This window comes from Thalia democratica, chromosome 4 (assembly GCF_965202585.1).
Source record: "Thalia democratica chromosome 4, ktThaDemo2.hap1.1, whole genome shotgun sequence".
Lineage (NCBI taxonomy): Eukaryota > Metazoa > Chordata > Thaliacea > Salpida > Salpidae > Thalia > Thalia democratica.
Window position 1 is genome coordinate 45,922,090 of NC_139168.1, and position 13,412 is coordinate 45,935,501.

At 24.7% G+C, this 13,412-nt stretch overlaps 1 protein-coding gene across 1 annotated transcript in view; it reads right to left on the bottom strand.

Moving 5' to 3' along the window:
* LOC145834820 (leucine zipper transcription factor-like protein 1) overlaps positions 1-6,526 on the bottom strand; it is a 27,591-nt gene extending 21,065 nt beyond the window's left edge. Inside the window, exons 1-3 of the mRNA XM_082942331.1 lie at positions 6,435-6,526; positions 3,024-3,151; positions 1,383-1,577 (exon numbers count right to left, since the gene is read on the bottom strand). Coding sequence (XP_082798457.1) covers positions 1,383-1,577; positions 3,024-3,151; positions 6,435-6,437 — 326 coding nt within the window. The 5' untranslated portion in view covers positions 6,438-6,526. The remainder of the gene's footprint in view (positions 1-1,382; positions 1,578-3,023; positions 3,152-6,434) is intronic.
* Between the last annotated feature and the right edge of the window lie 6,886 nt (positions 6,527-13,412).

Below are 13,412 nucleotides of genomic sequence, written 5' to 3' on the forward strand. Positions count from 1 at the left end.
GATGTTGAAACATTTAAATTTGTGGTACCTTGAAGAAATTATGTATTTTTTTTAAACACATGATACAAAAAATTATAGTCAATAAACAAAAATGTTAATTAAAACTTAAAATCACAGAAAATTTTTTTTTGTACTTTATAAGATTTTTTTTTTAAAGCATTAAGCTAAAGAACTTTATTTTTGTTATAAAAGAAAGAGCTTATGTACAAAATTAATATGATATACTGTTTTAATTTTACAAACAAAATGTTATAATAATAAAGTACAATGTAAATTAAAAATTTTAAAAGTTAACTTTTTACTAATTTTATTAAAACAAAAGTAAAAAAAAAAATAACTAATGAAATTTTAATATAAGGTAAAAAATGTGAAAAAGTTAGCTACAAATTGTTACTTTAGCATTTTAGTTGCTATAGTAAACAGCTGATATTAACAGCTGTAATTAACTGGCATCTTGATTATAACATGACTGAACGGGACACGTTCAAAATCCACCCGGTTCAAAATCCACCAGGTAGATTTTGATAGTATACCGTTGTAACATTAAATTTGATATCATACAATTTAAAAATCAATTAGATGACCTGATGCACAAAGTAATTTTATATTTAAAAAACTTTGGTATTCTATCTAGCCCAGCGATTCTTAGCCTTAGGTAAATTTACCTTGTTTTAGGGGGTAACCTTTCTTTATTACAATTTTAGTAAATCAATGTTTATTAATCGCTTTTTAATTTATAAGTTAGTATATAACTATTTATTTTTTTAACTAAATAAACTCTTTAAGCTTTACGAGTTTTTATATTTAATAAGCTTAAAGTTAAAAATCTAGTGTTTTTTTAAAGTTAAACACTATTTTGTGATTGGAGGTAAATTGCTTATAACCTTCCAAAAAAGGGTGAAACACGAAAAAAAGTTTTAGAACTGCTGATTTAGCCTGTTAAGTACAAATTATTAAGAAATTTCTGACTACTTGGTGGATACCACTAATCAGTTAATTCTTGAAAAGTAAATAAAAACTAATTTCTACAAATTCTATTCTCTTTAAATTTTGGTTGCAAAAAGTTTTAGGTAAGTTAAAAGGTACTTTTTTTTTGTTTAAACTATAATGATATGTAATACTGAAAACAGTCAAAGCAAAACCAGATGAAAAAAAAAGCTTTTAGAAACAATATTATGATATCATTTGAAGACACTAAACTGTGAAGTTTTTTATAATACATTTATTATAGTTTTATACGTAAGTACTTTTTATTTGCTTTACACCCAATACTACTAAAGACTTTTAAACTAAAATAAAAATGATAAAATGTATATTTCAAACTTCAAAAACTTTTAATTTTTTAAGCAGTTATTAAAATTTAGCTTAGACGTACTCATTACCTGTTTTCAAGATCTGAAACATCACAATCTAACTTAAGGTGCCACTTTTCAGCTTGTGTAAGCAGTTGTTTCAATAATAGAGCACTTGTATGGCTTGAGTTCAATAGTTCACATTCCATTTCATTGTGCACTGACTTTAAAAGAGTTTCTAGCATTTCACGAACCTCATCTACAGTATAGGTATCTTCATACAATCTTTAATTATAAAGGTATTTAATTACTTTTTTTATACAAATTACCATGGTATAGTTATTTAACAAGACTACAAAAAAATGAATGATGTTATTTTTACTATTAATTTTTTTAGATCTTTTTCTTAGTTATATACAGTTAACTTTTTTGTTGAAGTTATTAAGTTTTTACACCTAAAAATAAAAGCATGTAGTGTAAACAACTAACATATTAAAAAGCATATTTTGAACTTAAATTAAAATATTGTAGTTGTAATTATAAACACAATCTAAGATAATAACAAAGTTACCAACTTTAGAAGTCATATAAAAATGTTCTAAAAACTTACTATTTAAAATTATTATTGTCACTTTGTTGTAATGTATTAAAAACAACTACTGTACCTATTATTATAGTTTATTGAATGACAAAAAAAGAAGCTCAAAATATTTGGTCCTAGGACCTGGTGCACAAAAAAACCTTTTGATTATTGAGTTGCACACAACAGATACCTTTATATGCCTTGTCCAGGACTAACAAAACTGTTTTACTTCTAAAAACTTTTATAAACTTTTTTACAACTTATATTAATTATCTAACTTTATATTCCAAATAATTAAATAGATTACTACGTTTGATTTAATTTTTCATAACTAAAATTTAAAAAAAACTTTTAAAAATCAATCTAAATATATGATTTAAAAACATGTTTTGAGTGCACAACTTTTCAAATTTGGACAATTCAAATTCTGACAGTTCAAATTGTTAAAAAAAAATTGAAGGGGCCACTACTAAAAAAGTAATGTATATTTGTCAAATGTAAAAAAATACATTAAGTAGGTCCTATTAATATCTACAAGCCATTTTTTTCTTTTTACAAAAAAAAAAAAAAATTGAGATATTGCTTAAATGAAGTAAAAGACTTAATCATTTTTAGTAATTTTAAAATATCTTAAAAAGTATCTAAGATTTTGCGAAAAAGACAAAAGTGGCTTGTAGATATTAATAAGATCTACATATCACAGATGTTCTTGTGCTAAAACTTTATTCCGACTAACGGCGTTTCACTGCTCTCAAATAAATTTAAGAACAGATCTACGGAGTCTACATATGTATTTTTAATTTTATTCAAATATATATCAATTATTGAGATATAGTCTTTCAAATATTTTTATAAGAATTTGAATTGTAGGAATTTGAGTTGTCCAAACTTGAATTGTCATGTAACCGATTCAAAAACATGTTTTATACAGCTAAATATTCTTTTATGCCTATTTTTATTAGATCTTGACAACTTATTTTGGATTATTGATTAAAAAAAAATTCATTATTAAATTTGAAGATAAACGTTCATCCCATCAACACATTTTTATTAAATTATAAAACAATTTTCTAATACATATATATACAAATTCTAATTACAGGTACATTTAGAAAGTTTCTATTAGACAATTTACACAAAAAAAAAACCGTGAGTCTTCAACATCTTGAAAACATTGTTTAACTCCTTTAAGACTTTGTATCCGCTTGTAACGAGAAAAACGAATGAAATTTACTGCCTGTTGATGATGATGTTCATTTAATCCAAGTTTGTCACCCTAAAAGTTTGACTAGTGATTATGTGTAGTTAAAGTTTGCAAAAACTTCTATCACAAATTTATATATGTAATAATATCATAAGTGAACAATACACATTAGTATAAAATAAGAAGTATAAATAGTTTTACATGTAGTTCTTACTTTTTTTTTAACTACTATACTTCTACAGATTTATATTTGAGGTTCTAAATTGACAAAAAATAATTCTCAACTTATTTGAAAATAAGAAGACAAATATACAACATTAATTAATCAAAATTTTATTTGTAAAACTCAGTTTCACCCTTTAAGGGATCTTCAGTTACAATTTAAATCTGAAAAATAAAAGTTAAACAAAACATGGAAGATATTAAAAAGTAAAACAAAACAAGTAATTGTAACTTGTGATATTTAGAAAGTTTCGAGTCTTAAAGATGAAAATTGTATGTACTAGAATTACTAAATAAACTGAAAACTTTAACTTAGGTATTTGACAAAAAACTACTAGATTTAAAAACACAATCAGCTTAAAGTGAATAAATACACTTAATTACTTACATATTACCAAGAACAAAGGGATTTGAATTAAAATTATAACTTGATAAACTACTAGCTAGCTGGAGTTAGGTTGAACTAATTTAAAAGTGCATTGAAAATTTTTGAATAACATTGCTTCTATCATTATGACGTAACTAATGTATACTTTGAATTAAGTTAATGTTATAATTTAGTTTTTACAGTTTAAAGCTGGAGTTTTTTTAGATTATTTAAGTAGGATTAAAAACGTTTTGTACTTATAAATGAAAATTAATTTAAGTAAGTAAAATAAAATGACATGCAAAACTTATTATAAAGTGCTTAAGTCTTAAAGTGAAGTTTTTTTAAGTGTTGACAATTAGCAAACAGTTCGTGTCTTTTGTTTAAGTTTTTTATTTTATTGGCTCTGGCTATTTCTAGTTTTTCTAGGCTGCAAGTGCTGCATATGCTGTAGATTTTTCTTACCCTATGTATTCTTTTGTTTCCTAAATCTAAAAACTCCTGTCCTTTAAACAACAAATGCCTTTTAAAAAATGTTATTTACAAAGCCACCGTAATATCAAACAAGGAAACAAAAGAATACATTGGAAGCACTGCTAATACTTTTAAAATCAGATGGTACAACCATAACCACAGTTTAACACCTACAAAGTAAACAACACCTAACTAGGTAAATACATCTGGTTTTTGAAAAACAACAATATTAAGTATAACATCAAATGGAGTATCATCCACTACATTGGGGAGGTAAGAAAAATCCACAGCATATGCAGCACTTGCAGCCTAGAAAAACCAGAAATAGCCAGAGCCAATAAAATAAAGAACTTAAACAAAAGACACAAACTGTTTGCTAATTTTCCACACTTAAAAAAACTTCACTTTAAGACTTAAGCGCTTGATAATAAGTTTTGCATGTCATTTTATTTTACTTACTTAAATTCATTTTCATTTATATTTACAAAACGTTTTTAGTCCTACTTAAATAATCTAAAAAAAACTCCAGCTTTAAACTGTAAAAACTAAATTATAACATTAACTTAATTCAAAGTATACATTAGTTACGTCATAATGATAGAAACAATGTTATTCAAAAATTTTCAATGCACTTTTAAATTAGTTCAACCTAACTCCAGCTAGCTAGTAGTTTATCAAGTTATAATTTTAATTCAAATACCTTGGTAATATGTAAGTAATTTAGTATATTTATTCACTTTAAGCTGATTGTGTTTCAAATCTAGTAGTTTTTTGTCAAATACCTAAGTTAAAGTTTTCAGTTTTTTAGAAATACTAGTACATACAGTTTTCATCTTTAAGACTCGAAACTTTCTAAATATCATAAGTTACAATTACTTGTTTTGTTTTACTGTTTAGTATCTTCCATGTTTTGTTTAACTTTTATTTTTTGGATTTAAATTGTAACTGAAGATCCCTTAACTAAAGGGTGAAACTGAGTTTTACAAATAAAATTTTGATTAACTATACTTCTACATGGATTTCAGAAGCTAAAAAAACATTTTAAACATACTATTTTGTTTTGTAATAATATTAGAAACTAAAAACAGAGAAGATATATTAAAATTATATGTTAAAAAACATAAACTTGTTTTAAATATAAATAGTTTTGTTTAGTTTTAAATACGCAACAAATCATTTTTTAACTTATACATATATAAAGAAAATGTTTATATAGCCAAAGAACTGATGAAAATTAATTGTGTTAATGTTCATATAAAAGACATTAAAATTGAATTGTGTGCTCAATTTATTAAAACAAAGTATTGTTTCCTCTCTGTACAAGTAGTGCTCAAAAGTTCTACATATAGTAAAATAATTCATAAGGTACATTTGAAAAAACATGATAATTCAATCTAACTAAAAAAAGAAAAAAGCATTTCAGAACTGGTTTATTAAAATTAAACATTTGTCGTAATTTTAAGGCAGTAGGAGGTGCAACACTAAAAAAGTATAAGGTTTTATATATAAGCTTCAAGCATACACTGAAAATATCACAAAGTCTAATACTTCAAATAACTTTTGAGAGATAACTTTATACTTTTAAGTTTACGATGCAAACTTACTCAGAATTTTTTTCTTTTTAGTAGTTTTCTTAAATAAAGAAAATGTCTTTCCTACACTATAAACTAATTTACCAAAAGATTTCAGTAATATTTCTCTGCAACATTTGAGCAACTTGTCTGAACATAGTTTCAAATGATAATTAATAAAAACACAATGACTCAAAATTAATAACTTTAATGTTTTTGTTTACTTATTGACCACTGGGTTTGAATCTTGTAACGTTCAAATCAAAGAGCTTTTATAACCTTATTTGGGACCTCTATGGCATCAGGCCACAAAAAAACTATAAATCTTTCTATAAATTATTTTAACTTTAAGTTAAAAAACTATTCTAAAACTGCAGGAAATAGTTTTTATGGAAATATTGTTTTTTATTTTTTTGTTTTTTCCAGGCACCCCCTAAAAAAGTTTCAAACTGTATTTAAATGTTACAAATAGTTTTGATTGGGTTAGAACTTTTTCAACTTGCTGTATAAACCAATTTGGGATATTTGGCTACCTCAAGAGTATCGCCTATAAAATATTGCCCAACATTTTGTAAAATTATGTAATATACAATGTTTAGTTTTTTCTTTGGTAGAATTTAAAAATCTTTGTCTTTAAATAATTAATGTGCCTCAAATGTACTTTACTAAAATAATAAGAATAAATAAAACAAAATTTAAACTCAAAAGCTTGTTAACTAACCATATTTCTTGGCTCCTATTATATTTCTAATGAATACAAATTGATAGTCTGTTATAATTAGCTTATTTATTGTATGATTTGTTCAATTTAGTTAGTTAGTTAAAAAAGCATTCATTAAAGCTTTGGTTAGAAACTAAATGGGGAATAACCTAAGCGAACATACCACATACTTAAAACTGAAACGAACCATAAAATTTACAAGATTTGATCATATCATACCAATTCGATCATCAGACCACAAGTCTTTGGTAGACTGAGTCCAGTTTCGTCCTGATTAGGACTCATCAGTCAGTCACAATCGAAAAACTTACAATCTTCAATATACAAACGGTTTATAAATGCAAGCATGAATCAACCATTTGCTAGCATTGATCAGTGACGTAAAATACGATTATTGAAAACAAACGTGACAGATGTCTTGCCTAGTGGACTATGTATTGAACTTTGCACGGCGAAAGACAATGATTACGTCACTGATCAATGCTAGTAAATGGTTGCTTTATGCTTGCATTTATAAACCGTTTGTAGATTGAAGACTGCAAATTTTTCGGTAGTGACTGACTGGTGAGTCCTAATCAGGACGAAACCGGACTCAGTCTACCAAAGGATTGTAGTCTGATGATCGGATTGGTATGATTAAAGCTTGTAAACTTGAGCTTGTCTCACAGCTTATAAAAGTCCAGGCTACGGTTCTGTAGACTTTCACCAATGCTGTTGTTGAACCTTAAAGTTGTACTTTTAAGTTTTAACTCATCTTAAGAGTAACAGTTAAAGATATCAAACCTGATATCTCAATTACTGTTTCTTTACATTTTCAGATATTTTTTATAACTAATGATCTCATTAATTTTATATAATTGAGTAAAGGTAAACTAGTAGTTTATCAAAAAAATCGTAAATCAAAACATTTTTTAGCTTTAAGATAGATGGTTTGATGTACTCGTATGATTTTATGTTTAAATATACTTTTTGTAAACGTATACCATGTTTTTTGTCAAATGCGTGTAGAGTTGAAATGAAATTTAATTTTTAATATTAATAATACAATAAACAAATTTTATTTAAACACTTTTGACGACGTTACGACACTTTTTTGTTCACTTTTAAAACTTATAAGAAGTAATTTTGTTTGTTTTAATGTTTATATTTCATACTTAAGTATTTTATTCCAAACAATATTTTAAATTCAATGTTAAAAAAATTGATTCTACTTCAATTTAGTTGAGTTAAAAAGTATTGTACTAAAAAAAACAATCAAAAAAATAAAACTGATTAGCAAACTAAAGCTTTTGAGAAAGAAGCGAATATCTTTGAAAAATTTTTAAAAGGTATTTTCTAGAATAAAAATTTGATTTTATAGTTTATTTAACTACACAAATATAATGTGAGTATTTAGCTAAATTCTGCGTTGTCTATTTAGTTTTTGTTAAAAAACCTTGATATATGTATACATATATTTTATGTTTTAGAAAAGGGAAATGTTTATTTTTACTGTTTTTCCTGTTTATTTTTAAAGAAATAAGATGTACCAAAGCTACATGTGAAAAATCAATGATTAGGTTATATCAAGTTTCTCCAAAACTAATTTTTCTTTACTTTATAAATATTGCTCCAATAAAGTTGTACATGAATTTATTTTTTTATTATTTTTGTATAACTTCTTTTTACTTCTCAGAATGATATATGTTCATAAAAATTCACTTTTTTTACAGATTTTAATTTTTCCAGTTTTTAGTAAGAATTGACCAAAATATCAAGAAAAGTAAATTAAACAAACATGGTTGCCACTCGGTCAGGAAAAGTCAGCAAATCAGGAAAAGTCAGGGAAAATTTTAAAAAATGACAAAAGTCAGGATAAGTCAGGAAAAAATGGGGGGTTTTGAAAAAAAGTAAGAAAAAGTCAGGAAATTTTATAAAATAAAAAGAAATTCAGAATGTGTCAGTTTAAATTTACAAAATTCCTTGTTTTCCAAAGCCTTCAAATGGTAGAAATTAATTAAAAGTCCTTTAAAATCAGAAAAAAATTCCAAAATTTTCCTAGAAGTTTACAAAAATATTTAATTTTATTTCCAATGCCTTCATCTAGTATAAATTAGTAAAATATTCTTTACAAAACTAAAAATTTTCAATTAACATATTGAACAAGTACCCTACTTGAACAAGCAGATTTTGTAAGCTTTTTAGTATTGATGATCTGTAGCAAGGACAATATAACTGTGATATATACACAAAAGTTTATCTTGCATAATTTAAGAATCAAAGTGTTTTTTGTTTAAGTAAATAATTGAGTTCTTTATAACTAAGCAGTTAGTTTAGTATTTTATGTAACAAGTTAATGTGTATACTTTACCTCTTTATAATTTTTTCAAAGTTGTTTAAATTTATAAATAAGTTATAAAAGAGGTATATGCCAAGATAAAGTTTATTTATTATTTGTATTTTTTGTAAAGTAACTTAAGTTTTTAAAGTAAATAAGAGTATATTTATTTGTTACAAATTTTATACTAAATGATAGTAAAAATAGCCAAAAGAAAAGAAATGAAGCCCACAAGTTGTGACTTGATTTAAAGAAAAGATTCTTTTCAACAAGTGTAGGGGCAGCAGATGAAAGCAATTTAAATAAAATGAGGAAAATGATTTTAACTGCCAAGAAAATGAAGCGGCATGCAGTTCAGATGAAGGAAACCATATCTTCATTAGATGAAGAGGTTGAAGTGCTAATAAGAAAACGGAGAAAATAAATTTTAGTACATACATTTAAAAAAAACAGTATTTGATTAAGTTCTTTATTGTTTTAATGATTTAACTGTAAAAGTTCGTTATTGTTTTAAGATTTTAGTTGTGAAAGTTTGTTATTAATTCAAGGTTTTAATTTTAAAAGTTCCTTATATGTTGTTTGTTTATCTAGATACATTTATGCTAGGAAATGCTAAAAAATTGTGTCTTTTTTCAGACAAGCTGTGTTTATAAGGTAATAGTACAAGTATTTTGCTGATAGAGCTGTTTATTACAAACATCAATCATACACAGATGGTTTTAGTGATGTACTGGAAGTTTGATGATAGAATTCAGCAAAAAACTGTTGTTTTTAACCTGTATTAAAATTAGATTGAAAGCTTTATATAGTTTCAAGTGTTAGATTATGTATTTTAGAATAAGTTTAATATAAGAGTTTGATTTAGAAAAGTCAGGAAAATTTTAGTAAAAAGTCAGGAAAAGTCAGGAAATTTTTCTCAGCTTGAACAGTGGCAACCATGAACAAAGCTTTTTATAAATTAAAAACAAAATATTATCTTTATATTTCAAAATGTTTGGTCTGATTGCTAAGGGGTCCTATTGATGGCCTTGAAAACTTTCTTAGTTGAATGTTGCAAGACTTAACTGATATGGTTGGCACATAAAGTTATAATAATAAAATATTTTAGGGTAGTTTTAAAAGAAAAATATTTTTAAAGGACTTTTACTAACCAGCTAGTTTTGTACTTAATAATGACTTAAGCTAGCCAATCTATATAAAGTTTTTTCTGCCAACTTTTACCAGACTTAGTACTTACACATTAAATAATAACTTTTTTCCAATTGTTTTTTTATCTAGTTTTATTTACATATTTTTTAAATCGTTTGTTGTTTTCTTTTTTGTTTGATTGTTGACATTATAAATTATTAAAATTATGTAGAGTTTGTAGCTGTGGATGTAAAATTTTTCTAAATCTTGTTAAGTATCATGTGTGTGTATTATATACTTTTTAAATATACAAGGCTTACAGTAAAATAGTTTTTTTTTTCTTTTAGAAGTATTCGATTTTTGTTCTACACATACATTTATTTTTAGTCAATTTAGTATTAATTACATTTAAATGAATTGACTTTCCAAAGATCAGCCTTTTTTTTTAAACTTCAGGCAATTTATATTGTTTTAAATATATTTTTTATATAAACTTTGTATTAATTAAGTTTTTATTTTTATGTTTTGTACATATTTAAGCTTGATCAGTGTCATCAGCTTGATCTTAAAAGTTAAAAAGTTAATGGGCTTGAAAGATCTGGTTTTTTGTTTATTTATGAAAACAAAAATATATTTTAGGGTAGAGGTACAGAACATTTTTTGGGTCATTTTATAAAATTCATATTTGGACATATGATTGGATGTGTTTTCGCCTCATTAAGAAGAATCTTTAAAAAAAATTAAAATTAATTGCTTTAAAACTATTAAAAAAGTTAATTTTTTGTGAAATAGTCTATTTTTTCATTGTTGTTTGTCCATTCAGTAAGGGATCTATGAAACTGTTAAATTAGCCCACAGTGGGCCCAAATCCTGTTTAACTGGAAATAGGGAGTGAATTTTCTTTAATAATTAATATTTGACAAGTTAATATTTGCAAATCACTACAAAAATTTGATTTTATTGTCTTCTAAGATTGTGTTTGTTAACTTTTTAAAACTAAATGAAATAAATTATTAAAAAAAAAAATATTGGACTTAAAGTAGTAGCTCTTATAAAAAATTTTCTACTCTGTGTATTTTTAAATAAATATCTTCGTTTTAAAAACAAAAAGAAAGTGAACCAAGTTAAAATATCTGTTTTATTTTACTTTTTACCAACTTGAAGATGTTTAGTAGATACTAAATAAAAATTTTATAAATAAAATATAAAAGAGTTCATTACACTAAAATTATTAAATTAAAATTTTTTAATTAGTTTTTGTTTAAGTTGTTTTTGGAAAAATTGTTGGCTAATTCTTTCTTGAATGCTTTTATAGATTGATTTTATAGTTTTAAAGACATAAAAATTTGAACTTATCAAAAACCCTTCAAATTGTAATCTTCAACCTGCATAAATTTATTTATAGATGGGTAAATTTTCTTTGAAGCACTAAATGAGCTAGAATTTTGACTTTGTGCCCACAAATTTTCCAAGGGAAATTCTTTTTTTTTTTGTGAATCCAGTAAAGGGCCCACTTTATAGCCTTTATCTCAAGCATGTTGTAAATACTTTAACAATTAGTAAAAAGAATCAAATTGTTTTTTTCTTTCGTTAAAATTTTCAAAAATTATTAGATTACAAAAAGTATATATAACTATAAAAAAAGCAACTCACCTTCTTTCCTATGCTTTTAAAGATACTAAACACAAACTTTTTTTTTTTAACTCAAAGTAAGTAGGTGATAAAAATTCCCGAAGGTACACTAAAGGTCTTTATAAAAAAAAAGAAGAATAATCTTAAAAAAATAAACAAGTTTTTATTGTTAAAAAGTGTCTTTGTGCAAAAGTGACCTTTTGTGAAACAAAGGGTCACTTTTGCACAGAGACACTTTTGCACATGAAAAACTTGTTTTTTATTTAAAGATTATTCTTTTTTTTTTTTATATCACTGTAACTTACCCTTTGTTGGTAACTTTTTTTAAATTATTATTATGTTTTTTGTCACTGTTACCCCCAACCCTTGGTTAGTAATTTTTGTTTTTTCTATTTTTTTTTATTTTGTTTTTTTTACTATCACTGTTACCTCTAGTCCTTGGTCTGTAATTTTTTAAAATTTTATGCAAATTTGTGAAAAATCCTTTTGTGAAAAATTGCCTTCATGTGAAAGTTACCCTTCAAGCAAAAGTGTCTCTATATGCATCTTTTTGTGCATTCCGACTTAAATTATGTGATGAAAAAAAAAAACAATAGCTTTAACTTTAAAACTTCACTTAAGAGTAAGTGACAAATGAATATGAACAGCAGCTTAAGTCTGTGGTTCTTTAAATATCTACCAGTAGATAGTTTGAGGAAAAGACTTTAATTATTTAAAAAGACTTAAATCACTCTTAAATTTTTTCTTTTATGTATGTTTTTTTTAAATATTAACTTTGCTATGTATAATAAAATTGTAAAATCTTAAAACAAAAACTAATAATGATAAATTAAGAAGAAAATTAAAAATAGTTTGGGCCTTATATGGAAAAAAAAAATTAATTAAAAGTTAGCTGAATTTTTTGAAAAGTTTTTTTGAAATTATAGTTGGAACCTTGTTTTTTTAAAGATTCAGAGCTACAGTACATTGACTTGTGATAAGAGTTTAAAATATAATTGTGTTGAGATAAAATAAAATTTGAGGTCGGTTTCTAGTGTTAGTAGTTTAAGCAGCAAGCTTACAAAAAATATAAGTTATTTAAATAAATATTTTTTACTTTACTTATCTTATTAAATTTTTATATCAAACAACTATTGATTGTGAAAAAATTTTAAATGATCAAAATATATGGAATATTTTATATAGTTGATTTTATATGTCTAAGAATGTTGAATAAATTGTTATTCATTATTTTAGGATGTCAGTTTAATCTGAAATCCAAAACAAACCTGGAACTTTGAAAATTATACAAAAAACCAGGAATTTGTTACTATAAAACAAATCCAATCACAAACAAAATTTAATATAACCTAAAGCTTTGAACAATATCATGGAAAAACCTCAAATTTATAGTATTTTTCTGTTAAAAATCACAAACAATAATCATCTTAAAAAAAACATACATTTCTCTAATTATAATAATAATAAATAATGAACTTTACCAAACAACCATCAACAACTGTATCCAAGATAACCTAAATATTATTAAAACAAATAAAAGCTAACTTGACTACTATGAACATTTATATACATATTTATTGTTTAGCCAAACCCAGCTAGTTTAAACTGTTATTTAAAATAAAGCTTGTATATTAATTTTAGAAAGTAAATTTTTTTTAAATTTAGTTTTTAAAGAAATTACCTTACATATTTTTATATACAGTTAGTAAACTTCCTTTTAAGTCATTCACAGTAATATGCTAAAAATTAACTATCCAATAGGAAGTGCATAGCTAAGAAGTACCAGTTTAATAGAAAATCGCATTTTTAATGCAAAGGTTTTGGCTTAACATAAGTATGTACTCAAAAAGAAGATTACTCTAGTTTGGTAGTCCGCAGGTCACCTTCAAAATTTGATTTGA